Below are 27909 nucleotides of genomic sequence, written 5' to 3'. Positions count from 1 at the left end.
AACCTCAATATTTATTGTGTGTGTGGCCTCGGTGGCGAACATGATCTGGTAATGGAGCACAAATCTGTCCGTAAGACAAAGTCCTGGGCATAAACCCCCAGTAGCCCATCATGTGACTTTGGCGTAAACAGGAAGCAGCTGATCTTGACTTCACTCCTGCGTCCATCAAGTAATGTGTACAACTGTAGTCCTGAAAACAAAGAACAACTGGCCGTCTGAACTTGCTGGACTTTAAGTCACCGATCTACCCGTCGGGAGTAAGTAGACGACACACTGCTGAGTTTGAACAGGGCTCAGCCGTTCAGCTCCGCTAAGCTAACAAACACACACACACACGCATAGAGCTAACGTTATATCTGGACTACTTGTCCTGCTAGCTAACTTAGCATTAGCTTAGATGTTTATCCGGAACAGAACATAGTTTAAGTAAAGTTGTTGAACTGTTTATATGTTCGTGTCTAAGAAGCTCGTGACTGTGTGTTTGTCGTAATATGTCGCGAAGTGACCGCGAGGTGAAACTGTGTGCGTGTGTGCGTGTGTGTGTGTGTGCGCGCGCGCTGCAGCCGAAGGAGAGGAGAGCTGCTGCAGACGCTGACTAAAGTCATCTGACTTGCAGCTCCGAGAAATACTCGACATCGTGTCTGCTGAGGGGGATGTCAAGCACAGCAATGAAGAAAAAGGTGAAGCAGCTGATCGTCGAGTAGTGGTTGTACTTTACGGGAGTACTTCCGTTTCATGCCTCTGGTCCTTCTTCATGTTGAGCTTGAGCTGGTTTCCAATGCCTTGAAATGGCTCCCAATGATGTATAATCACATCTTGATATGTCGTGTTTGCTATTTTATGAGTTGTCCCAAAATACACATGAGTAAGAAGTCTCCAGTTGTACCAACACTGTAGGAAAGTTCCCACTTCTATGATGCACTTCCAGCAAAAAATATCCTTCCACTATTCTCTGACATCGTCACACACTTATTCACAGACATTTTTAAGTCTGATTCTAAAATGAATGATGAGATTTAGTGTTTCTCTCTCAAAATAATGTTCCTGGCAGAACCTGTTGAAACATTTCAGGTCATAGTGTAATCGGATACAATCTTACAGAAACTATCAGTGAACAATGTAATTAATAAATGACACATAAAATGTACCAAACACACAGTTAATAGAATATGAGGCATTATCGGGTATCAAACTACTCAACAGAAATTGAAATCAGCTGATTTGACTAGCTTGACTGTTCTGTTGCATAATGAGTACCTTTTGCGTTTCATATTTCAAGTGCATGATGTTACCTGCAAGGTTTATGTATAAAAGTTGAAGTATAAATGTAGGACTTTTACGTCCTACGAAGTGTTTTAATATTGTGATACTGCTTTTATTTTTTTTGTTGAGTGAAGATTCTAGATATTTCTTCCACCGCTGGAGAGGAGAGACGAGACTTCATCTTCAGTGATGACTGAATCTGTTGCTTTTGTGCTTTCAGGTGTTACTGATGGGAAAAAGTGGGTCTGGAAAGACCAGTATGAGATCAATCATCTTTGCTAATTACATAGCTCGAGACACACGGCGCCTTGGAGCTACAAGTAAGAGTGCTTTAAACTAACACGGTGCCGCATGATGCCCCATATTCCTGTTGATATCGTCGATAACACGATATTTACATCTTTTGTTAAATGCAGTTGACGTGGAGCACTCCCATGTACGGTTTCTTGGCAATCTGGTTCTAAACCTGTGGGACTGTGGAGGGTAAAGTACATTTTTTTGTTATTTGCAACTTTTTGGACCAACTTCAATCTGTAAATCCTCTGTGAAACGTTGCTCTGTGCTTCCTTTACCCAACAGACAGGACACGTTCATGGAGAACTACTTCACCAGCCAGAGGGACAACATTTTTAGAAATGTAGAGGTACTCATTTATATATTCGATGTTGAGAGCCGCGAGCTGGAGAAAGACATGCACTACTACCAGTCGTGTCTGGAGGCCATCCTGCAGAACTCCCCCGACGCCAAAGTGTTCTGCCTCGTTCACAAAATGGATCTGGTGCAGGAAGACCAGAGGGATTTGGTGAGTTAACAGTTTGGAGAGTTGTCTTCCGCTCTCCTCTGCACCTGTTTGTCGATTTAACTGAAGCCCTTAAACAAGCACTTGACAGCCATGTTCACAGACTCACCACAAACGGCTTTCTTTGGCACATTTTTTTGGCTTTTGTGTGGTAAAACTTTGTGGCTGTGATTTTTATTAAAATTGACAATCATAAGACGGTATGAAAATAAGATGACCGTCAACCATATTGTAATATTTTATTTTAGAGAACAATTGTAGCAATAATTTGACAATTTATCACTCGGCTCTAATAAATAGTCTTGTTTAAATAAGAACATAATACTTAAGAATGGCTAAATGAACAATATGACTTCTATTATTATATATTTAAAATAAGATAAGCTACTGAACAACAATGAAACCTGAGGTGATAGTAAAACACAAAATAAACAATATCAATTAAGCTACCAGTATTAATAATCATTCTCCATTAGAACCCCTTTCAATTTATGAATGCCATTTCTACTTCTTTTTTTTTTTTTTTTTTTAAAGACAAATTTCTCTATTTTAAATCCTGACATTTTTCAATAGTTTAGGTAAGATTGACTACAACGGCAACTCATCATATCTGTAATAGTACAACTTTATGTACTTTATGGAAAAAGGGCTTGTATTTCCCCTCCCCCACCCTGGATGGCATATTTGTTATTGATGAATTAATGGGCCTGATCATGTGACCGTCATAACTGTTTCAACAGATCTTCAAGGAGCGTGAAGAAGATCTGAAGAGACTGTCCAGACCTCTGGCTTGCACTTGCTTCAGGACATCAATCTGGGACGAGACCCTGTATAAGGTTGGGACATTTGACCTCTTGGATGTCTGGTGATGAAATTGACACCCTAAGAAACATTTAAAAATGTCTTTGCAGGCCTGGTCTAGCATAGTGTACCAGCTCATCCCGAACGTCCAGCAGCTGGAAACCAACCTGAGAAACTTTGCGCAGATCATAGAGGCAGACGAAGTCCTTCTGTTTGAGCGAGCCACCTTCCTGGTGAGGGCAACCCCGTCTGGGGTCTGGGGTCTGGGCAGGAAATCTGGATCCAGTAATGAAAGTGTATATATTTGTTTCACCATGTTTTGTAAATACAGGTGATCTCCCACTATCAGTGCAAAGAGCAGCGCGATGCTCACCGGTTCGAGAAGATCAGTAACATTATCAAACAGTTCAAACTCAGCTGTAGGTGAGTTCCCTCTGCAGAAACATCGCCGTCACCCACTAACGCTTTATGGTGTTTCTGATTTATTTATTTATTTCGTATTCCAGTAAACTCGCAGCCTCTTTCCAAAGCATGGAAGTGAGGAACTCCAACTTTGCGGCCTTCATTGACGTCTTCACCTCCAACACATATGTCATGGTCATCATGTCGGACCCCTCCATTCGTGAGTAGTGGCGATTAACATTTCTTGAGTTTAGAAACCAAATCGGCATAATACAAATCCGTGTCTCCTGTTTTTTTTTTTTTTTCAGCATCTGCAGCCACTCTCATCAATATCCGTAATGCTAGGAAACACTTTGAGAAGTTGGAGCGAGTGGATGGACCCAAGCACAGCTTGCACATGCGAATGCGCTAGCCGGTGCATTTGTCCCCATGGAAACCATCAGCCAATCAGTCCACAGACCGCAGGCGGCATGCTGCGGTCTTCCAGCGCCGACACACACGAGCAGCCCTGCACTGTCTACTCTATATCTTCTTACTCAATCACAGCTATTACAGGAGAAATCATATTTCCTTTTGGTCTATTTTCTACAGTGATCATAAGTACCATTACGTTCGACACATACTGTTGGAATATTTGCCCCATTCGCTCGACCCCGTTAAAGTCAAATGAATAGTTGTGTTTACTACGAAGGGGACTTCCTCTGCTGTCACACCTTGTCTTATACAGTAGATTCATTCACTCCATGCAGTGAATCCCAGTGATCGGGGGACGTTGTCTCCAAATGATGAACAGCGGATACTGTTTGATTTTCAAATGCAGTTTGTAAGCTGTTACACTTTGAAAACAATATATAGTTATATTCAGAAAAATGTGTGTTACGTGTTTTTCTTCTGCTTTTACATTTTGACACTGCTCACCACTTGATCAACATTTAAAACAAAATGGTGATCAACATATTGGTACATATTTACTTCCTGTAAGAAGACTTCTAGCTCAGAGATCGTTGCTCTTATTGCTTGAAGTCCTTGTAGGGCGTCTGGCCACGAGGTCTTTTGACACTCTGCACCAGTTGTCCTGTCCACATGACAGATGGGGCCAACATTTGGTGCGAGTGAGTGCACCTGTTAGTCATGGAGTCGACAGCAGTGTATGCAGATGGAACAACGTGTTCCAACGGCTGAGTTAATAAGCTTGTTATATAGAATTACTTTGAATTTCCTTTTGTTATTGTCTGGATTAGCACTTAAGATCCTGAAAAAAAAGTATAACATTTAACGTTCATGAGGAAAGAAATGACCGCGGTAGAAACATCTTTTAGGTTTTATTTGGTAACTCTGCTAATCTGATTTAATTGAAAGTGACCTAGCAGTCATCAGTCTGTTTAAAATATATAGACATAACCCTTTTCTAACTGAGCTGCTCCTTAAGGCCACAGTGAGGGAACCATAGTATTGCAGCGATATTGAATGGAATACAACCAACATTGTTTTAACTTTGACATATTATAGTGGGTTCATGTGCTCATAGTAAGATGAAGAAAATACATCAAATTTCCACCATGTATTAAGCGTAGAAGGAAATATGCACTGCAATTTAAATGATAACTGACTTACGCAAACAACAGCCATTTCTGCTGATGAGGAACCATGTGATTTGGTTAAAAAAAAAGCTTGTCACTGGACTTTGAGTTGGGACTGTCCTGTCATTACACAAGCCTTTAATGGCTATGTCAGTTGAGAAAAACATATTTGGCACTGCTGACCCAATCCCATTAAACTGATGGCTGCTGGCAAACACTTTCTTCTCAACATAAAACATTTGGCTCCGACGTTTACACATTCTGATAACATGTACAACTGGATTAACCAACACTATGCTCTTAAATCACCACGATCCGCACTTCTTCAGCCAGTAGGTACGTTATAGTAAATTTTACATTGACTGATGTGATTGGTGGAAAGTTTTGCTCTTTGACAACTAATTAAAATGGCTTTTATTGCAAGAGCATGAATGGGCTTCACACTTCACCTCATTTCTGCTTTTAATTTATACCCAAATATTATTTTAGCCAGACTAATTGTTGGTGTCAACCAACCACAGTCCATATGTAACTGTTTGCATGTGTTTGTGCCTTAAGGGTCAAAACATCGCCAAGGCATCTCGGTTTGGAGTGGGACAGCTTTGGTTGTAAAGTGAAAGATTTCTTTAGTCTAGATTAGATACACACTTAACATTTTCAACCACATTTCAATGATCAATCTATTAATTTAACTGAAATAATGTTCATATATTTTATAATTAATACATTTTCCTCATATATAGATGTTTTCATTTGCAAATCATACGTTAACTGAATCTCAAGAAATCTCACATTAAAGGTTATATTTCTGTCCACAAAACAAGTTTGATATGTGAGCCTATGAAGAGCTGTAGCTACATGCCTTTAGTTTCTAGTGTGATGTGGGGGCTTCATATATAAATTCATGCTGTTTGACCAGCCGACGGCAGGTAACTGGAGATTTGTCCATGGCACTTGATCCCACCCACTCCTTCAGGGGCTGCAGGGGATATGCACTCACCCCCTCCTGCCCCTTTATTATAGCCAGCTCTGAAGCAGAGGCATTGTTCCAGCTGTGCTTATCGGCACTGCTCATGTGGTTGACTTGTATCCTGGAATGCACAGAGCCGAATAACTGGAAAATCCCCAGTCCCTCGCTGCTGAGAGTGAGTCTCCACAATAGAAATGGGAGCAACTCAATGCAAACAAAGATGAAGTGGCTCACTCATTCTAATATAAATATACATTTTAAAGCAAAAAAAACAACAGTATCTCCACATTGCGAGGGAGTCGCTTCACCAGAGACAACATTATTTTCAATGTACGACCTCACAACAGCCAAAGTAGGAAATAAAATGTCAAAAGGTTGTTATGATAATCACCAAAGTACACCACATAACAGAACATAAGGACACTGGAAAATAATTGTGTTTGTGAAGTCAGCAAATCACCTTCGACCATCTCTCCTTGGACTTTTTCCCCAGGAGGAGCAGCAAGAGACGAGGTGTTCGGGGCCAGAGCATAATATATAACATGCAGAGAGAACTGAATCCCTTCGCTGATGCAACCGAACAAAGGATGTTTACGAGGGACCCAAAAACTAGAATAACAGGCAATTTCCAGAGCTTTTTAGTCGGAAATCTAAAAACACAGACAATAACTCAAAGACTGCATCGGCGTAGCAGTGTCTTCCAATTTCTTTTCATGTTTTATTGACATGCGGACATCTCTTTACACTCAGCTAACTAAACATTTTCACGGTGGAAGAAGCAATCTAAAATCTCCTTAGTGTGACATCTTTGCTGGGCTCTTTGTGTCCTCCATTTGCACACCACTCTGTTGTGGAGACCCATCTGTATGGGCAACAGGCCCAGGGTCTGCTCCATTGACCGCCTCTGCCTCGGCATCCATGTCATCGCTTGCGTCTGCGCCGCAGTCCGTTTGATTCTGTTGCCGCTCCAGCAGAGTGATGCGCTGCTTCAGCCGCTGCTGAGTGTGTTTGTACTCGCTCAGCAGGCGGGCAAAGCGAGTCTGAAGGGTGTCCAGGGAGGACTCCAGCCTCTCCACCTTCTCCTCTGTGTCCTCTTTCTGCAGCCCGCCGCTCTCTGCGTTCTCATCCAGCAGGCCCTCCTTCTGCAGGATCTCCCGGCCCCTCACCTCGAGCACAGACTTAGCGTTTGGATACTCGGTCACTGCTTCCATCAAGTCGTCCTTAGAGAGGCAGAAGAGATCCGAGTAACCTAAGCTGCGAATGTTGGCTGTCCGACGGTTTCCCATTTTGCTCCCTTTTATGTTCAGGATGCTGATTTCCCCAAAGCAGCTGCCAGCGGTGAGGAGAGCGTATTGTGTGACCCCGTCATCGGCCACCACAGCCAGCTTCCCCTCTTTAATGATGTACATCTCCTTCCCTATGTCCCCTTTTCTGCAGATGTAGTCCCCCGGACTGAAGACCTGGGGGCGGAGTTTGAGCACGAGCTCCACCAGCAGGCCTGCCTCACAGTCTTGAAAAATGCGTACTTTCTTCAGAGTCTCCAGGTGTACATTAATTGCAATCTCAGCCCGCAGTTTGTTTGGCAAATTCTTTAGCACCTCCTTCTCGTCTACGGCTTTCTTGTTGTTCCAAAGATAGTCGAACCATTTAATGACGCGTGTCTCCAGTTCCTTGCTGACTTTGCGGAAGTGCATGTAATGTTTGATGGCATCGATCCGGGCTTGAAACTCGGCACGGGTGGCATTCATGTTGGAAATCATAGAGCCAACATTTCCCACAATTGTGGCAAAGATAAGAACCCCAACGAGAAAGTCAAAGACCACAAATAGGTACTCCTCGTCCCGCACGGGTGCAGGCATCTCTCCAATCGTGGTGAGAGTAAGAGTCGACCAGTACAGACAGTAGACGTAACTCCGAGTCAAGGAGGCATACTCAGGTTTGGAGATGTTTGGGAACACCCAAGTGTCCGAGCCAAATCCCAACGAACTGGATATAGCGTAGTAGATGCAGGCGTTCCAGTGAATGATGACCAGGATGTAAAGCACCAGGTTGCCGATACGGAACATGTTGGGGTAGTTGGTGCGTGTCTCAGTACGGTCAAAAAATTCAAACATGCGCGGAAATCGAAGCAGGCGGTTAAACCTGAGCTGTGGCGTATGGATGCCAGTGGAGATGTACGCCAGGTCCGTGGGCAGGATGGACACCACGTCCAGCTTGAACTGTAACGTTCGGACGTAGCTGTCTCTGAGCTTGGCGTGGTCCTTCACCAGCAAACCTTGTTCCAAGAACCCTGAGGACGAGAAGAATAGAGCACAAAGTCAGCCGAGCTGTGATCTCAACCTACTGTTCTGCCTTTTGGCACCTTTCAGCTCATTGTTTTGGTTTTCTGCTTGGACCTTTATTGTTTGAGACTCTCAGTAACCCGGTTTCCGGCTGCTGTTTTCTGTGAAATGTCTCAGAAACCTACCTTTGGGGCTGTTATGTTCCCTGACTGAAGCCTAGGGGAGGCAGTAACAATGAATGTAGCGTTACCCTAGGGAGAATAACCCACATGCATCGAAGGGATAAACAAAAGGTTTTTATTAACCGATGCGAAACAAGAACTGGACAGACCAAGTTTGGGACTAGCTGGTGCACATAGCATTTGGCAGTTAAAGAGCCAGATCATGTCCCGCGGGAGTTGGTGGAGAACAAAGAGTAGTTCAAAGAAGAGTGAATATTAGAATAGCAATGGTCACGTGGCCAGAAACTCAACTCCAAACGAATGCTATTGTTGTGTATTCTCAAAGAGGTTTACCTGTGCGAAGTCGGACGCAAGTGTCAATTATGTACACAAAGTCAGAGAGGTAGTCCAGCACCAACCAGCAGATGTAATTGCCCACTTGTAGCTTTTCAAAGCATGCCCTGTGAATAGAACAATAAAATAAAACATGTAAGTGGACAGAAAGCCCCATTCCCTCACCATTCACCACATCCATCATCATCAGACAGCGACTGTGGAGTCATTACCTCGCGACAACCAGGAACCAGTTGTAGAGCACCGCTGTGGCGATAACAAACAACCAGCGGTAGTAGGCGTCATCGGATGGGGACACCACAAACAAATCCCACTTTTTCCTAAAAGCCCAGAGAGATACACAAGAATAGTTATTAGCCTCCATTAATACTGCAAAGACACACAGGAAAAAAATAGAAGCAGCTGCAAGATATAAAGCACTGCAATGTAACGGCTGTGCAATAGATATCACGACTGAACATTTGTCTTTTATTGTACTGCATTGAATTTAAATGTGTTTCCAATATTTTGTCCATCTTTTTTTCCTTCTTTAGTGAAGCAGAACGGTTTGAAACACCGTTCAGTATACTGCAATCACATACACAGCAATATCAAATATCCCAGAGTTGAATCTACACCTCTGAGTGCTTCTTTTTCTAAAACCTTTATTTAAACAGGAAATGTTTGACCGAATGGACACTTTGACGCCTCATGTGTACCCTGCGGTGTTCTGGGGTTTCTTTTCTTCTGGTCACCCATGTGCTTAAAGTGTATATCAAAGTGCATAGAGGTGGTTCAGGACAGGTTGGTGGGCATACCTAAAAATCCCTTTGGCATTGTTGCCATCGGCATCTGGTTGCGTGTTGCTGATGCGGCTGGGGGCCGTTCGCAGCTCAGGGCCACGAAAGCGCTCCAGGAAGGAGTCCGGCCGCTCCTCCTCCTCCAGCAGGCTCCGGTGTGCCCATTCCCTCAGTCTCACCACCAGGCTCACCAGCCTGACACACACAGGAAACGTACACACTCTCATAACATTGTAAAGAGTTTTATATGAAGATAAGCACGACAGTGACACAAGGTAAGCATCTCCGTGGAGCTGCAGAACATATTCAGAAGCAGACACAGTTTAACTTGATCGCAGTCTCGTTCAGTTGGAGGATTGTACTAAGAATCACAAACAATTTAGCTCATTTATGTTTTTAATTACTTCACATTGCGTGTTTTGAGCTGACGCTTTTGTCCAAGGCCATTTACAAAGTCAGCTTTGAATATAAACATATCAAATTGTTTGGGAAAAACATCCTCAAAGAAGAAATATGTATCTTGGCTTATCCGGGAAATGTTTTAAAATTTTTTTTTAATTTTAAATTTTAAATCTCAGAATTAGTCTTAAAATCTTTCTATAAGTAATGATCAGTCAAACAGGTCAATGCATTTCTCTGGAATTAATCACAACTGATTGGATCGCCTTGGTTTTCATCAAATGTTTGCCCTTTTAATACACAAGATCTTTGTGAGCATGAATCCAGTATGTACTTTATATGTACTTTTACCCAGCGTGTGACCTTAAAAACACTTGGAACCAAACTGTCTGTTCACATTGTCTGAACTGGGTTCTTTGCTACAAAACAAATACAATTTAAAAATAAAAAGCTGCACAATAATGAGTCACTTTCTCTGATCAGACACTTTACCTTGAGACGGCTCCGGTCCTTTGAAATGAATTTCTGGAATTGTGTCCATGAGGGTCGAGAGCAGCGACTCTTTGCAGCTCTGAGGAAGTGTCATCACACACAGATGGCACCCTGGGGTGAAGACACACCGGCAAACACACATGTGGGCTTTCAATACTTTTTGTTTTGTTTTGTTGCTTCTCTCAAACAAACCTCTGAGACAAATACAGCGCGATCCAATGGCTGTCCTCACCTGCTCAGAATGCTGTCGGCTCTATCGATCTCCTCCTCCAAGGTGGTCTTCACCGACAGACTGTGTGGCGAGCGCTCTCTCTCCGCCGTCTGGCCCGTCATCCTCACACCTGCAGGTGTGGACAGACACTCATGTCACTCTCGTTGTCAACTCTCTGTCGGTGTTGAGCATGACTTCTCCTGGGTGGCACTGTGGCAGCAGAAGAGAGTTGCTCTGTTGATGGTGCGTATGGCAGATTAGAGTCAAGGGGGACGACGACTGGGACGACTGGGACGACTGGGACTGTCTGCCACGCTTCCTCACCTGGCCTGTCACACAGCAGCCAGTTGCTGTGGTGAGTGAAGCAGCCACAAGAGAAACTGCATGATACTGATGCTGCGTTGTTTGAAACACTTTGTGACGTGATGGAGGTGCACCGAAAAGCTCCCCCCCCCCCCCCCCCCCCCCCCCACACACACACCAAAAAATACGCGAGCAGCGATGGCTTTTCACCCCGACACATGACGAAGTGATTAGATGACTGTTACCATTGTTTGACTAATTGGTGGATCATTACCGAAAACAGACACACAGACACACACACACACACAGACACACACACACACACAGTCGGCAGAAAGCTCTGAGGCTCTGCGAGCCAATCAGCTGCTCTCCCTCGGGAGCAGCATCACTTAGGAAACCAGGGAGCTGCTGACTGAGAGCAACGTGTGTCACCTGTGTGTCATGAGGTAACTGGGTTGACTGTCAAAGTACTTTGAGACGAGCTACATGTATTACTGTACATTGGAATCATTTCACAATTATTTCATAGAGAATGCGTTGCAATGTTTGTTACTGTTGTAATGTTGTAATCCTATGCTTGTTATATAGGATCAATTGCTTATTATTATTCAACTGGCAAACAATTTAACATATACTGAGAATATTGTGGCCACTAATTAATAAAACATTAATATATATGTGTCAAATTACATATAGCTATATTCTAGGAAATTACCTGACAGATAATTTTTTATTTTTTATATGTAAACAATAAATTAACCAACCATTGCATATACTGTACATATTATGTATTATACAGCTTTTTAATTAATACATTATGAGAGCTTCTATTTGTTTTAGCAAACCACGGTGAAACATATTCTTTTATTCAAACAGTATTAAATGAACATGTATTTTCTCCAGAAAAGGTTTTTTATTTGTCATTAAATGGTATTCTTTACAACTTAGCACCTGTGGATTATTAGTATTATTAAAAAAAACAGTTTTATGGAAAAAGAAAAAGATAAAAAGAAAATCATAGAAAAGTCTAAAAATCCATCAGTTCACACACATCTTTATTCATACCTTTAGTTTCCTCAGTTTCAGTTACTCCAATGACATCCTTAGGGTGACTTCAAACAGGCCCACCTGGAGCAGCTCCTCCATTCTCACAGTGGATGATGCTATGAGAAGAAAAATCAAACGTCATCCAACACTTCTTGAAAAGCAATCCCGAGTCCAGTTCTTCCAACACCTTCTGCTTCTCTTCTTCGCTCTTCTCCTCTTCAAGTGGTTCCCCCCAGAAGACGAACACGTGGTCCACCTGATCCTCAGATGCAGCAGCACACGCAGGATGTGAGCTGCAGGGCGGAGAAACCTTTGGATGGTTCAGAGCCCGGCTCGGCTTCAGACCCGAGGAGTCCTCTGGGGGAACCTCTCGGCGGTGTCTTTCCTCTGCACGTCTCCGACACTGGAGAATAGCGAGAAGCAGCACAAAGCAGGCAGCTCAACAGACGATTATCTCTTTTGTTTTGTTTGGAGATCAGCTCCCTTCATAAATCATATATTGATCATATTAGAATATATTGATATATTGTGTTAGGCTGTTTACTTGGCATTTCCAAGTTTCTTCTATCTCTACATTAATTATTAGTAGGGCATTCATATATTGGCATTCTCCTGTGTATATTATATTTTACTTGAAATGTTGGCTTGCAGTTGTTGACAATAACTACAGTAAGTACAAAACTGAATGGTGTACTTGCATCACTTGATTATGTGCTGCGTTTAAACTCCTCCACTACATGTTGCACTCTAACAGGGTGCTTTTTACTCCACTTTATTTGACAGATTTACTCCTCAAATAAAACATACTGCAGTGTTAAAGTTTACATCAGATGTTCACAATACTCCTACCACGACTGTTGGCTTGATATTTTCTGTATCATTTTATTATGTACATCATATTTCCCTCAAAAGTAATTTATTCTATTGTTCTGAACATGTCATTTTTAGTTTGATACGAGACTTGGACTGGTTGTTGTCTGATCTCCCTCTCGCCTCTGTGGAAACTAATCTTGTTGATAAAATGCAAATGTATATTTTACTTATGAATACAAACTCTCTTTGCATCACACACACACACACACACACCACAGGATGCAAATGGGGCTTGAAAAGACAGCTGATGAAGGCCACTGGGGGAATCCTCCTCATCACTCTGACAGAGCCCGACAGTCTCAGCTCTAATCAGATCCGTAGAAAACCAGAGACTCACTGAGAACGGCATCAGGGAGCGGAGCCCAGAGGACTTTACATCCGACTGGGAGTCAGGCCAGTGAACAATAAACTACAATCTGCCAACGCTATCCCGTTGTACTGTGACACTGTTGAACTGTGAAGAAAGAGTGACAACAGAATACTGTAATGCAATATAATGCATTTCCTCTTGGGAAGCAGCGGGGAGGGGGTGGGGGGCATACAACGATTAAATGTCTGTATTACTTTTACGAGGCACTATTTAAAACAGGCGCCGTGTTTTACGAGGAGAAAGAGGGAAGAATATGAAAGCACAAAGGCAGTAACAGAAAGATTAGATAAGAGAAAGGAGACGCAATAAAAGGAAAATGAAGTAAAAGCTCAGATCATAAAAGTGATGTTCAGTTGGAGGACATCTTCCATCAGATCGACATATGTCTTTAATGTAGACATGGATCACAAAAAGCAGCAGACGGAGTTCGGCATGGAAAGATATTTTCTCTGTACCTAAAGGACTTCTCATTCATGTGCACGTAGCGTTTGACATGAAACTTAATATTTGGCCGTAGAAACAAGTTTCTCCAGAGCATTGACGTCAAGTTGAGACAATGTTTATGTCAATCTCAAATCATCTACATTCCTGCCAGGGGACTCCACCCACTCCCATTAGAGAGCATTGGGAACACACACACACGATCTCCTTAACAGGGGACAATAATGGACAATTAGGGAACCCTTTTGATCATAGAAAAGCCCCATTTAATCCACTTGGATTACATTTTTCATAAAACACGAGAGTTTTCAACGTCATATTTATTGTTACAAGCACAAAAAGGAGTAGACATGAACATGAGACCAAATACAATTTGGCCATTGTCATAGAATATCATGAAACTACCTGGAATGAAGTTATTGTTTATATTTCGTAATGTTGGATACAAAAGATAAAAGGGAAAACCTGAAGGCGCGAGTAGAAGTCGTCTTTGAGACCAGAAGAAGGCACAGCAGAAGCCATGAGAGTCCAGTCCACCTGCTCCTCATCCAACGTAACAGACTAAAGACAAGTCCAACACAACACAGACCAGACGCCCCAAACAAAACAGCATTTACCTTGAGTAATAATACCAAGAAACAAATAGGTACAATGATAAAGACAGCATGCCAGGCTGGTCATGCCTATAATATGACTGTGTGGCTTCTGTATACAGATATGTAGAAGTTTATGGTGCCAGTTATTAGGACATGCTTGTACTTGATTAAGCAGAGGCAACGTTTGGGTGTTTTTAAGTGTGTGTTCCACTTAAACATCGCGCCTCTCTCGCTTTATTACTTTTTTTTTTTTTTTTTTAAATCATAAGTATGGTATTCGGGAATGTGAGTAGTCAAGGATATCATTTACGTATCAGTCCAAGTAAAAATATGTAAACAACCTTGCAGCTGGAAATATGAATACTCGCTTTAAAAAACAGCATTCTTTAACATGAATCTAGAGTCCTAAATATGGAGAGTAACACATTGTCCACTGTAACACAAGACCCATCTCTTCAGATAATTTAGTATTGTGGATTCACTTTAAATAGGAGGACATTATTCTTCAGTAAACGCCTCTAAAGAGACCGGGACGCAAGCAAATTCCACTTCTGACAAGATTTTATCCTCATACAAAAAACAAGAAATCTTCATTCCTTCAGTTGGGGAAAGCTCTTCAAAAAACTTGAATGGCCTGTGGGTAAGAATAAGTGTCACAATGATCCCAGCAGTCTTAGACGTGCTTCATCCCCCGACCCATCAAGCAGGCGAAGACTGTCATGACCATTTTGGGCGTGACCTCCACGAGGTCTTCTGGGAGAGCGTAGACACGGGCTCCGATCTTCCTCGCCATAGAGACGGCGTACCTAGGGATGAAGGAGAGGTTGACTCGTACAGAAACGGATCACACACACACACACACACACACAGTTACCAAACGGTTGCTCCTCTTTTTGTCGGAGCAAATCTTACTTGGCGTTCTCCAGCTTATCTTCGTCGGAGAGGCTGCCGGTTTTTACCAGATCGTAGTTGATGCTGCCGGGCTGGATGGCGTCGATCAGTTCCACTACCGCCAAACTGCTGCTGATCTCTTTGTCCTGAAGACCACACGATACACAGATTAATAGTCTAACACACAGGCGCATCTTTGGAACAGTAACTATGTAACAACTGCCTATTTTTTCCATATTGAACCTGTGAGAGGGGGCCATGAACAAGCAAAGTTATTCTTCACAGAAATATATTAAGAGTAAAAATCGGTTCACCTTGAAGCTTGAAATCTTGGTTGATTTTCCAGCTTCTGACAATGTTTTGTTCACCCACTTCACGATGATGTCATCATTTACTTTCTGTCCATCACCCAGTCCCTCCAGTACATTCAACGTATATCTGAAAGCGTGGCGCAGCAGAACATTTGTTATATTATGAATATGAACTCCAAGATCTCCAGTTTAATTATTTTTCCACTGGTGCCCAAAGACTAAAAACGTTAAAACATCGGGGACCGAACTTTAATTCTGGAGAACACATAATAAGCCTGGCAGCTGAGTTCATGTAAATGTGGTCTTAATTTTGAGGAACAGGCACATTAACGACACCACTGGTATGACGTGGAGGTCACCAACTACTCACTTCAGAGAATTGTTTACAGTAAACATACAGAGTCAACACAGTGATGAAGTCGATGGTGACTGTGGCGTTTCAAAATGACGCACAGACACACCGACTGAAAGAACAATATGTTGTTTCGATGCAGCCACATTTATCTGAACATCAATCCAAAGTCATGTACATGCACCCAAATATCCTGTTGATTTGTTGGTTTCCCCCAGAAAAGCTCAGCAATTTCACGATAGCCACCTACTATGTCTCTTGGCCCCAGACCAAATACTTTTGCAGGAGCTCAATTGTCATTAGTTCTTTATATATTTTGATATGTAAAACATACCACTGTCTTACTGGTTTTTATTAATTAAAGTAATCAAATTTAATGTGACATTGTAACTGAGATACAGCAGAGAATCTATGAAAACAGGCTTTGCATGACCGATGTGTTTCTATTTCGTTCATTTCCGAAGTGACCCTGATGCAGTCGTGTTGTTATTCACCTTCTCATCAGCTGCCACACCAGTGCCAGAGTCAGGGTAGCGTTGCCATCGTTCAGGTCCTGCCCGCCGATGCCAACGAGGGAGAACTTGGCCATTTTGCCCAGCTCCACCGCATAGTTACAGTTCTCCAGCTAGAGGCACAAAAAGAATGTTTGGGCAAAAAAATACCTTCTTTTTTTTTTTCTTGCATGGGAATGAATAAAATCTGAATCACCTTTTTCATGTTGGTTCCCAGTTTGGGGTAGGGCGGCTTGTTGACCTTGTTGTTCCAGTCCACGGGCACTTTAATCTTCTCGTAGAGTTGAAGGATGACCATGGCATCATGTAGGTCTCTAGAAGTCAAGATTTTGTTAGATAATCTAAACATGATAAATTACGAGTCCTCGTCAGATACAGGAGAGAGATCTTCTGTGTCTTTGCATCTCGTTTGTGGTACGTACCCATACAGATGATTGACATGCGGGTTCACTCCCAGAGAGTTCATCCAGTTTCTGAATGTCCTCTCTTCTCGTGTCTCACCTAGACAGCAGAGGATCATGGGATTTAGGCGGGTTTTGATGAAATGGCAGACGGCAATACTGGAGGTCTCAGTAAGTCAGTGTAGTCCTAAACATGCTGCCTCATCACAACCAGCTTTAATCTCTCTGGTTGTTATTTGTGTATTTGGACCTTATTTGTCCTAAGCTAATTTTCCAGTAGACCTCCATGACGGTAGCCGACATGGGAAACCTCACTACTACGCTCTATTACCAGACCTGTAACTCTCTCCACGCTCACCTTCCAGCAGTCCCCAGTTAATGTCCTCATTCTCGGGTTTGGTCAGCGCTGGATATTTGTTGAACAGGTTTGCCACAAAGGCGAGGTTGAGTTTGGGGTTTCCGCTGATGACGTCAGCTGGGGTGACAAACTGTCGACAGCCCAGCCTGTCGGCCTGGTGGAGCATGGCCTCTGCCCTCTTCATGTCGTCTTTCTCCTGAACACACAGACCACATGCGCCGATCAGAGACACGTGCAGCTGCTACCATGTGGTGAAGATACTCAACTGTGACTGTCAAAGTGCTTACGCTGAAGCCCGCCATGTTAATGTCTATGCGCGGCTCGTCTTCCTCGGTGCCTTTTGGAGAGATTTGATTCAGGAGGTGGAAATAGGCCCTTGAGTCCTGGAGCAGACAAACAAAGACGATCAGATTTCTACCAAAGAACGAACAAGACAATATGCTGTGTAAGAAAATCTTAATTAATTAAGCTGTACTCCAGGTGAAGTATTGATAATCTTTATACTGCTTGTTAGCTTCTTTTAATGTGCACACTACTTTTGTATTTTGTCCAATCACCTACCTAAAATCAAGTTATTTATATGCTTTGGGTTGTGCCAAATGCTCTGCATCTACATTAGTCTTCCTTTATAAACACATGCATATTAAAGAGTAAATACATACTGAATTAGACTGCAAAAGGTTAAAATGCTCGTTAGAACAGTAGGAACATAAGCGAGGCATCTCAGAAAACTTTCTGCGTACAAATTGGTCAAGAATGAGAAAGAAAAATACATCAGTAACCTTGTATGCCTGTCTTGTTGATTTATGGAGTGGCCTGGCAACACCCACCAGTGTAATGACATTTTATAACCAACTAACACACATCTGACTGCTATTAATTATCTGAACACCCTTAATAACAAGAATGTTGTCGTAGAAACAAATGCACTTTTTACCTTTTTAAACACAAAATGTGTGCATGACATCTTCAATTCTTACAGACACATTTAACAATGTTGCCCAGAAAAAGAAAATATTCAATCCTAGTTCTTTTTAGCAGTGAAGGCGGATTTGTGAGACACCAGCAATGGTGGATCCAGTAACTAGAAAAGACCTTTTGATCCTGTAAGTATTATTGTCTCGTAATATTTTCAAGTGGTTGCTCGACCTGCATCTAGATACAACAACTGGATTCAATGTTAGGGAGTCAGCCCACCTTGATGTCAGAGCTGAAGTTGTTGATCTTCTGACAGCCAGCATTTTCCAGGTGAAAGTTTGCCCAGCGCAACAGCAGCTCCTCTGGAGACAGCTTCATCAGGTCCTCCAGGGTTTCCCCGTCTCTCAGCAATGCAGCCAGCGCTGTCGAGAAATGTTAATGATCGGTTAAGATACTGAAACCCCAGTGATCGGAGCACAGGCTCAAATACACGTTAATGTGATGGACCCATCAACTGTGGCCTGTACCTTCATTTCTGCTGAGCTCGATGTCAGCAAACAGACCGATCTTGATGATCTGCCACAGCAGGCCCAGCACCAGATGGGGCTTCCCCTCTTTTAGGTCTAAAGCACCAATGTTTACCACATGGCAGCCGATAGCAGAAGCCGAGTTCAGGGCCAGGTTCAGATTCTCCTGCAAGGGGCAAAGCATCCGATTTTACACAATTCAGATACAAGTAAGCGAAACAGCAGCCCTGATATACGGTAACTTCAACTGACCTGTATCGTAAACGGTGTCAGCTTCTTCTTGTTTATCGTCCTCTCGTCGATGGTGTCTGGCACTGACAGGTTTATCATTTTGCTGCGCAGAAGTACAAAACCAAACATCACATTTTAGTAAGACATATGATGCAGTATCCTCATCGTAAAGTAAGGCGGAGATAACAAACCAAACTGTTCTTTGTTTGTGAGCCTATTGGTGTCAAACAATTAAACAACTCTGAAATATGTTTGATGTTAATATAAACATGGCAAAATGCAGATTTTAGCTCTCAAATACTAACTGACTCTCAGCCGAATATGACCTCCATTTACAGCAGCGCTTACAATTTTGATTAAGTTACTTGAGTGATAAAAGTATTTTTCTGTTTCAAATTACCCTGAACTGGTGACTGAATACAAATCAACTCATACAAGGAAAGATATGTAATCATTTCTGAATATTTAATGAATGTAGTAGTATTGTTTTAGTATCAACAGCTGCTCCGCGAGGCAGAACGTTGTTATGGGCGATTGATATCCCAATACAGGCTCATGTGTCTCATTTCATCACCCAGAATGTGATCACAAGTGCAGTGAGCTGCGGGTATCTGACATTTATCACAGAAGGGTCGCTTGGTGAGGGGCGAGTCGTGTCGCCGGCTTGAGGTGAAAACAGGAACTCACCAGAGTACGATACCGTCCTCCACAGACGTGAAGAGGGAGTCTGTGCTGGCATCCATGGGCAGGACGTGTTGGCAGTCGGGGTCTTTTTCCAGAGCCGTGTTGATCCAGTTAGCAAATGCATATCGCTCCTCCTCTGTAGGGATGAACACAGACAGGCATCAGCTAAAAGCAAAACACCAACAATAGAACGAGACCGTATCGCTCACAGAGTCATTTACGTTGGTCACATTGTCCATTTGTTCATTGGTAAATGGAGCATCGATAGCTGAAGGGCAAACGGTACAACAGTTAATGACAAACATGCGACGCGGCTGGAGAGAGAGAAGACAGGGACGACGTCCGTGTGTCCTACCAGAGAACGAGTGTTGTGTGCCTTCGCTTGACTGCACAGACGTCCCTCCGATAGCCAGGATGCCCTCTTTTCTGTTGATGGCCTTACGGAAGGTTTTAGCTATTTCACTGCCCTTCAGCTCCTGGACAATCTAAAAAAAGAGCCCAAAGAAAAATAAGAGACCAACTACCACTGTGCCTCCAAAACCCTGCAGTATGGTTTTAGGCTGAAATTCATTAAATATTTAAAAGGCGTATTTATGTACATTTTGATTGGAGGATAAGACATTGGGTTGTAGAGGTTAACTAACTTGTTGCTTTGGCCAACACTAATTAAAAGAATTTCCCTCGGCTGTTCATTCATTTCATTTATAGCATGTTTGTAGAGTCAGCATCATCACATTAAATTGTACAAGGAAATGATCATAAAATATTTCAACGCACTAATTTAATCATTTTTTGACGTATACGCTCAGAGTCCACTTTATCATGTCGGTTATTTACGTCCAATCGGATGCAAGGCAGTAAACCCGTTCTGCCATAAATTTCCCCATTATGAAGCACAATGTCAAAACCGTTTACATTTCATTTTAAGTTTATTACAGAGGTCATAATGAAAGGTTGTGTTGTACTGGACAACTCTCAATATAATGCGTTCCAGCACAACATCACCATTAACCGTGACCTCAATGCTAACACATATCTTTTAAATAACACCTCAATGATAATGTCAAAAAAAAACATTAATTTTTTTCCCATTGACATCATAATAGTAGACTTTATGGCAGAACAGCTGTACAAGACTGCATTATATTTTACAGGTGTGGTTATAAAAGTGACCACTGACAGCAAGTAAAATCGTAACCACAATCAATCACACTGATTCTGGTGATTTGTAACGCGTTTCACAAATCACTCATATAATTTGACTTGATCAATAGATTACTCAATAATGAAAAAAACTCTTTAGCTGCAGCCATGCTTATGTGCAAAAGCTTGAATCATCTGCTCTCCTTTTACGGCCGTTCGCATCACTTGTTGTCGTGTAGAGCTCCCGTTAGCCTCCATGACAGCCGGCTGGCATGAAGAAATAGGCTGAGAAGATAACATGAACATCTGGACCATTAACCGAGTTTTGAACTACTGAAATGGGCCGAAAAACACTGAATTTAATGTGAAAGGTCCAGGAAGAGTGTTGAAGAGTTCATGAAATCAACTAATGGTGTGTTGTGCATTTGAAGTACACTGTACGGATTTAAAGTGAGACTGTGCATTCACCCCTTGTCTCGTATTACAGTGTGTGAGTGCCAGTATACCATCAACAGCTATAGCTGGTATCATCCTCCACACTAACACCACCCTCAGTCTTGTCCCCACATCCCGACATTAAACAATTACCTCTAAACATTAAATCAGTCACAACAACAACAACAACTAATGGGAACATAGAGAGCTCGGCGGTCCATACTGTATGGAGCTCATCACAAATCTGCTCTGAAAATACATATTTTATGGTATTGTATGCGATACTTCCTGAACCTGAAGTTATCGCTGCTTCATCAGTGACCTCAGCCGTCAGACCACAATGAGCTATTCAGCCCGACTGAGACCGAGCACAGCTCACTTTACCACAAACACGCAGGTCACAGGGTGCCAGCTTGCATTTTTTTGGCTTCTCTCGGTAAGAGATAACCACAAGACAATCATGACCTTGCAAAGACAATAATTAATTCTGCAATTTAGCAAAACGCTATTTTCTTCAGCTAAACATTCAGTTATATGGGCAATAGGGAGGATATCTACATGAATTTGTATTTATTATTATATTTATACTTTTTGACGTAGTTTGCCAACGGACAGACAAAATTGACTAGAAAACCTCCACCTTTGTTGACACCGTCACTTTGATTTTGGAAAGTGACCAGAGAAAGTGTGTTTTTTCAAACAAATTATTCAACTTTTTCTAACCCTAACCCAGGTTTTATTTAATGTTTTTTCTGAAATGTTTCAATCCTGATTTTTGGGAAAGGACCTTGTTTATTTGTTTGACAAAAATGTCAAATGTGATTTGATTAATTATTACCATTATTATTTCAAACATAACTGCCTTTATGAATGACTGCCATCTCTAAAATTACTGCTCAGTCATCACTGCTGAAATAAAATACTGGACCTCGCACCACTTTGCTGACCTCACTTCCACATTCCGCGTGTGTGTGTGTGTATGTGTGTGTGAGTGAGTGAGTGGCTTGTAGAGGCATTTCATCTCTGTCGTGCTGGAGCTGCTCAAAGTAGCTCTGTGTAGTGGCCCCGCCCAGGAGGGCGAGGTGCTTTTAGGCAGAACAGAAAACAAAGACCAACTCAGTAAGGAACTTTGAACAGAAAGTTAAAACTTGTCAAGGCCGACAGTTCAAACTGCTCCGAGCTCAGCTTAACGTACCGAAAGAAACTCGTCGAAGCTGATCTGATTGTCCTTGTTGCGATCCAGTTTCTGGATGATCTCTCGAACCTTGTATCCAGGCAGGGTACGGCCGGCATCTTTAAGGAGTTCCTGGAGCTCAAAATCAACGATAAATCCATTTTTGTCCAGATCTACAGAAAACCCAAAAAGACACATTAGACACCAGGACATTTGGTCAATAATAATAATCTCATAGTAACATGGCCTTTACTCACCAATTTTATCAAACATCTCTCTCATCTCCTCCATCTCCTCTTTTGTTATTTTTCCAGTCATGTTTCTTCTGTGATTGACCGAGGTGGTCAGTCAGAGAAAAGTGAGACTGCGAAGAGGAAAAGTAGTAGAGTGATAGAGTTATTAACAGAGTGGTTAACAGGGTCTAGGAATGACCGGCCCATGCAGACGGCTCACTGCGCTCTCAGAACCCCGAACGCCCTCTACTTTTCTGCCTCTTTGACAACTTTCCTCCAGGCAGAACAAAAGTCGCTCCCCATCTTCTGTCGGGTCTAAAAAGCCTTAAAATAGTTTGTACATCATTTCCACCGTGCTCCCCGCTGATCCCCACCCTCGCTGATCCTATCTACTGTTCTCTTTGGTTTCTAATTTCAGCTCTTTTCCTTTTCCAAGCATGTCTCTCTCCCATAATCAAAGTAATTTCCTGTGCCATTGTATCGCAACGGGCCCATGCTGTAAAACAAATGCCAGAGAAGCTGAGACTACTGCACTCTTTTGAGGATTTTACACAACACTTTCTGCCAAAGTTGTTTACTACAACAGCATGTTCTCCAAATCCTCAAGAAATGCCAGTTTTTACAATAATCTCTTGCTTTCATTGGCTTTACAAAGCAGATTTCAATCATTTTATTTTAATGTAAAAATAATCTTTCATGCAAACTGAACTAGAAAAGTGATGGAGACCTTCCAGTTTTATGCAACAATATAACATCTGGAATATGTGTGAGGCTTCTTTGAAGGCTGCTTCTCTTAAAACCCTGATAGGCCGGTTTATCACAAAGCTATTTTCGGGTATATCATTTACATTTTAGCAGAGAGCAGTTATTCACCGGGCAGAAATATTCATTTAAGTGTGTAAATACTCTCATAACATGAGCCAGCGAGACTCAGCCTCAGTTATTTTGCTCTTCTTAAAAACAGTGCTCCTTAACTCCTAAGAGGAAAAAAAAAAAAAAATCACTGAAAATAAGGAATTCCTCTGAGTACCTCCTTCCTGTTCTGCAGTGGCAGAGGAATGCATGAGGCCTTTGGCAGATCAAGCTTCACTTACAGAGGTGAGCAGGGTGTGCTGCCTCGCTCTCCAAGGCTAAACTGGTATGGTGGCATTCCTCTTGTTCAGAAAATAAAGATCCCAGATTTCTCCAGATAGAAAAGTGTTCCCGTTTCCTGGTTTAAAGACACAGATTGTTTTATGTATAGTTTATTAGTCAGGGCAAAGCCATTTCTGGCTGCCACAGTACTACACGTGGCAAAAAAAAAAAAAATAGTTAGTTAATCTGTTAATTGCTATGATAGCTTGACATTATACACTCTAGTAGCATTAATTTAGATAACCACACTTCAGTCCACAGTTTGTGGTTTATATTCCCACTAACTACAGTATTTATTATCATTATTTTTAAAAAAGATGCAAGCCTGAATTGTTGAATTTCTTTGAGGTGGTTTCAGCCCCTCTAGTCTTCCGGTGTCCACAGTAGCCTCACATTGACAAACAATGAACAAAGGTCCAGTAACCGTGCATCCTCTGATGAATGAACCTATTAATAGAATTCATATACGATGATTCAACAGTAGCCATGTGGTCTCCGAGATGTGACTCAGTTGAAACCGTAACCTCTTAAAACATACCAAAGCACTTTGCTCAACACAATAAATATAGAGTTTTCCACCAGTCATTCAGATGAAATGTTTTTATATATATTGTTTTATAGACAACTAGTTTGAGGTCAGAACAAGGCCTGATTTGTCCCTTTAAATCAGCACCAACAGAGATGCCTTTAAATGCCACTCCATGAGTCAGAGAACAGGGTGTTTTTATTCTACAAAATAATACTAAATCAGGGCAAGCACAAACTCCTGACTAAACGATTAGGAAAATGACGACGCCAGTGTTGCTATATTTAACTTTTCTCCAAAAGGATGTGAAATGTGGCTGCTGAAGTCAACGCAGCTACAATAAGGGCCGACAAACATTCCCTCCCCTTGCCAGCCCGTGTCACTCTGGACAGAGGGAGAGTGAAAACAGAAGAGGGGTTAAGTACATGGAGCAAGGGCACAGATGGCAGCCAACAAATGTGAGACGAATCACTGGTGCCACAGAAGAATAGAGGGTTTGTAACCACCATCACAAACAAGGGCAATAAATCCTACCCGACGCTAGAAAATCAGTTCAGAGCGCCAGGCTCCGAAGACAGTTGCCCTCTTTGACAGCTGAACCGTGTGCTTGAAGGGAAGAGAACATTCAACACAGCAGCAGGCTCCCAAATGGAGTGGCTTATGTTGGCCTAAAAGCATATCCATACTACTGATGGAGTTCAAACACATTATTGACCCAACGGCCCATAGATCACCCAGGTCATGTGATATCTCGCCATGGCACAAAACAAGAGCAACTGGACTTGAGTTCAAGATAGTTCACCACTCACTCACGAGGCTCTCTCAATTCTCTTGTTTAACAGCTAGATTTCTCTCCAAGCACCAGCTTCAATTGTCGGGCCAAAAATGGCACGTTGCCACCGTTTATGGTCGCCTTTGCAGGAGCTTGCAGTCAATTGAACGCAAAAGGGCTGTTCCCAGATGGCGGAGTTGAATGTGTAGAGCCGACACACCCCGCCCTGTCAGTGCTTCATCCACACAGTTACATGGGAAATGTGAGGCACACAAATAGATTGGGCACCCTTTCCCCCGCGAGTGTGGTCAAGTTCATATGCTCACACACCCAACATCGCAAGAACATTTTGACTCAGTCACAATCACCCGCAGATGTGAGTCAAACTGACTCATAAACACCAACAGTCTGTGACAGCTGCCCTTTATTTCCTCTTCAGGTTGTGTGGATAAGAGAAGCACAGCCGCCCTGACAGGTAAGGGAGAAGGTGATGACAACAAATGTTCTGTCTATGTGGAGTTTACATAACTCTGACAATCATGCACAGCTGAAAGCATACTGCCCTGTTGTGGGTCTAGCGGTGTTATAGAGGCTTACAAAGCGAGGGCAAATGGTGAATCATCATGCAAATATAATGGTCACCTGACAGTATCCCTAGCCGTGAGCAGCTAATCTTTACAACTTACTTCTCCCCAAAGGAAAGGATACAGCTGTAAAAGTGTAAACACAGAAGGCCTACTAACCATCAGAGGAATGTCATTAGACAGGTTAGCGAGAAGCCGCTGAATCAGTTGGGTTGGGCTGTAAATGCTGCAGGTAATGAGCCACACCTACAAGGGCTTGTAATTACTCAACAAAAGCACTGTAAAGCTTTATCCTTTAAACACAGCATAATTAGACAGTGGAATACTACACTTTACTCACACAAACATGACGTGTGCGCTTGAGCAAGTTAGGTATCTCTCCCTGCTACCCGGCCATTGTGACCACCGACTTCACAAGCAGGGGACACACACACACAACTAATTTATGCGTGGAGATAAATTACTATTCATTTTTGTTGCGGTAGATCTATACAAGAGTGCATGCTTTTTTGGGACGATTCATCCTTTATACAGCGCTATCAATACGTACGTGTGTGTGTGTGTGTATATATATATATATATATATATATATATATATATATATATACTGATTTAGATTAAAGACTTCTTCACATTTGTTAAGCTCATTTAAGGGATTGTAGGTGGGGATCGCTCTGATTGGAATAAGATTGAAAAACTAAATATAATTAAAATAAATTAAATTAAATAAAAAGCTGAAGGAAAAACAAAAAACAATTGCAGATAATGAACTGTGTTGGGAAAACAAGTGAAGGCACCCCTTTAAAATCCTGACAGTGCCGAAAGTGGGGCAACCTGTTCATTCCCACAGGTATCAATCAGGGTGTGTCACGGCGGAAGCAAAATACAAGCACGAGCACCCATCCCTCCTCCTTTCCCCTGTCTGTCTGGTTTGTCTTTACAGAGAGATCAACACACGCGTAATGACTGGACTGAAAACACCTACAGTTGGTGCTCTAATGGGATTCTGCAGCATGAATAAGGGAAACTCACATAGTACACATACCATACTCTCATTCATGAGCAAGTTCACCACGTCAATCAAGTTAGTTAAAAAGTCAGTTTCATGATTTACAGCTCTTTTTCTTCCTGGCAGAGGATGTGCAAACAACATTTTTATTCCCACTGTTGACACAATAAACAATACTTTATAATCTGTCTTGATGTCAACAATGGATTTAACACCTTTGTATTAAACACATTTTACGACACATCTATCACAAGTAAGACAAGACTGCAACAGCAGTGAGGCAAGAAAAAAAAGGCCCACATATGAGGGCCTGTACTCACAACACAGACACAATATTTATCAAGTTAAGATGTGGGTCGTCCAGATACTATCAGACAGCCTTGTTGTTCAAGGCTGTCCTAACAGAGATCCACAATTGGGATCCCAGATGTACATGAGCTGCAGCCCCAGATGGCTCGACAGGAACACTCTGGTAAATCACTCAAGAGCAGTAAACAAGTTTACACAGACCACAAGAGCACGAAAATCACACTTTAAAGAAAGACCATGTCAGAACTATATATATATATATATATATATATATATATATATATATATATATATATATATATATATATATATATATATGTCTTTTGGAGGATCAATTATACCAGCTCATGGACAGTGAAATGTGGCACTGACAGAAAGGTTCTGTTCAGAAAAGGTTTAGAAAGATTCACATGAATTAAAACAGTTCGTAGACACGTGCCTGCCTCATACAGAGAGTATCATACGTTTCACAAAGACACAACGTGATCAAAAGAACAGCGAGGTTACACACAAGTGCCCCCAGATGTACAGCCAGCGGACTAGTGACCTCAAACCAAGTTCTCTCTTTCAATAACAAAGTTAGTTATTTAGACTAAAAGCCGTCCGGGTAAAGAATGAAAAGCGGCTACTTTATTTCAGTATTTCCCGGACCTCTCCGGGCGCCCAGAGGATGCTCCGGGATGAATAGGCTACAGTGAAGGTGTAGCTAAAGCTAGCCGGATAGCGATGCAAGTTTAACGGGCAGGAAACTCTCGCAACTCCATCCCTCTCCACGGAGGACACCGGACACCACCGAGAGCAAAGGGCGAGACGAAGAGAGCATTTTAACCAAGGCTACCGATACAAACTCAAACTAGGTAAGAAGTTGTCGGGCTAGAAGTTGCCAGGTAAATTGGTACTCACTGTCGGTGCGCCCGAAATGTCCAGCCAGCGTCCCGTGTGCAGTGCTGTCTCCTCCACGTACAGACAAAAGTAGACAGCGGGCGGAATGTTGGCCCCGCCCTGTCGGTGACGTCACCGCCAGACGTCCACATCCGGCCTGGGAAGTATTATCTGTGCAAAAAAGCTCAAACTAAATAATACATATGCTTAAGATAATAAAAACGTCTTAAACACTAATTACATTTCATAATAAAATCAATGATGTTTGTTTCCAGGGAATATTTGACCTTGTTTCATCCAAGTGGATTTTTCTGCATATTAATTATTTGAAAACCTCCAATTTTAACCGATGATGCTTAAAAGTTACCTAGGTAAAGATGTGGCCCTGGAACCAATAACA

General features: G+C 42.3%; 3 protein-coding genes across 5 annotated transcripts; 1 reads left to right on the top strand and 2 right to left on the bottom strand.

Moving 5' to 3' along the window:
* The first annotated feature begins 107 nt into the window (after positions 1-107).
* On the top strand, positions 108-4135 carry rraga (Ras-related GTP binding A). Of its 2 annotated transcripts, none has more exons than XM_034550931.1 (10): positions 108-257; positions 564-680; positions 1484-1583; positions 1680-1746; positions 1843-2065; positions 2803-2898; positions 2974-3096; positions 3195-3286; positions 3370-3485; positions 3574-4135. In XM_034550931.1, the coding sequence occupies exons 2-10, from the start codon at positions 654-656 to the stop codon at positions 3675-3677; spliced, it is 948 nt and encodes a 315-aa protein (XP_034406822.1). In that variant the 5' UTR covers positions 108-257; positions 564-653; the 3' UTR covers positions 3678-4135. The 2 variants fall into 2 exon arrangements, with proteins under 2 accessions (XP_034406822.1, XP_034406823.1); XM_034550932.1 differs by having other exon boundaries at positions 126-257; positions 617-680.
* Positions 4136-6586: 2451 nt separating this feature from the next.
* On the bottom strand, positions 6587-10638 carry cnga2b (cyclic nucleotide gated channel subunit alpha 2b). The gene is made up of 6 exons (XM_034549640.1): positions 10515-10638; positions 10283-10393; positions 9410-9586; positions 8825-8932; positions 8613-8719; positions 6587-8105 (listed from the first exon to the last, which is right to left on the bottom strand). The coding sequence occupies exons 1-6, from the start codon at positions 10613-10615 to the stop codon at positions 6610-6612; spliced, it is 2100 nt and encodes a 699-aa protein (XP_034405531.1). The 5' UTR covers positions 10616-10638; the 3' UTR covers positions 6587-6609.
* A 3726-nt stretch (positions 10639-14364) lies between these two features.
* On the bottom strand, positions 14365-27640 carry LOC117742375 (plastin-3-like). 2 transcript variants are annotated; one of them, XM_034549638.1, is made up of 17 exons: positions 27531-27623; positions 23388-23503; positions 22318-22424; positions 22082-22233; positions 19664-19793; positions 19312-19444; positions 18646-18727; positions 18394-18559; positions 18146-18288; positions 17236-17331; positions 16949-17144; positions 16612-16690; positions 16386-16503; positions 16172-16302; positions 15329-15452; positions 15036-15160; positions 14365-14929 (listed from the first exon to the last, which is right to left on the bottom strand). In XM_034549638.1, the coding sequence occupies exons 3-17, from the start codon at positions 22376-22378 to the stop codon at positions 14797-14799; spliced, it is 1869 nt and encodes a 622-aa protein (XP_034405529.1). In that variant the 5' UTR covers positions 22379-22424; positions 23388-23503; positions 27531-27623; the 3' UTR covers positions 14365-14796. The 2 variants fall into 2 exon arrangements, with proteins under 2 accessions (XP_034405529.1, XP_034405528.1); XM_034549637.1 differs by lacking the exon at positions 23388-23503 and having other exon boundaries at positions 27531-27640.
* Positions 27641-27909: the final 269 nt, after the last annotated feature.

This window comes from Cyclopterus lumpus, chromosome 14 (genome assembly GCF_009769545.1).
Source record: "Cyclopterus lumpus isolate fCycLum1 chromosome 14, fCycLum1.pri, whole genome shotgun sequence".
In the NCBI taxonomy this organism is placed as follows: domain Eukaryota; kingdom Metazoa; phylum Chordata; class Actinopteri; order Perciformes; family Cyclopteridae; genus Cyclopterus; species Cyclopterus lumpus.
Note: the sequence above shows the minus strand (reverse complement) of the source record. Positions and strands in the feature narration are given on the sequence as shown.

Coding starts and splice junctions, on each gene's coding strand:
- rraga (XM_034550931.1), top strand. CDS start 654: ATGTCAAGCACAGCAATGAAGAAAAAG. Junction 681..1,483: donor GCACAGCAATGAAGAAAAAG/GTGAAGCAGCTG, acceptor TTGTGCTTTCAG/GTGTTACTGATGGGAAAAAG. Junction 1,584..1,679: donor ACGGCGCCTTGGAGCTACAA/GTAAGAGTGCTT, acceptor TGTTAAATGCAG/TTGACGTGGAGCACTCCCAT.
- cnga2b (XM_034549640.1), bottom strand. CDS start 10,615: ATGACGGGCCAGACGGCGGAGAGAGAGCGCTCGCCACACAGTCTGTCG. Junction 10,394..10,514: donor GCCGACAGCATTCTGAGCAG/GTGAGGACAGCC, acceptor TCTTCACCCCAG/GGTGCCATCTGTGTGTGATG. Junction 8,933..9,409: donor AATGCCAAAGGGATTTTTAG/GTATGCCCACCA, acceptor CTGGGCTTTTAG/GAAAAAGTGGGATTTGTTTG.
- LOC117742375 (XM_034549637.1), bottom strand. CDS start 22,378: ATGACTGGAAAAATAACAAAAGAGGAGATGGAGGAGATGAGAGAGATG. Junction 18,289..18,393: donor CGAGCTCAGCAGAAATGAAG/GTACAGGCCACA, acceptor ATTTCTCGACAG/CGCTGGCTGCATTGCTGAGA. Junction 14,930..15,035: donor GATAAGCTGGAGAACGCCAA/GTAAGATTTGCT, acceptor CTTCATCCCTAG/GTACGCCGTCTCTATGGCGA.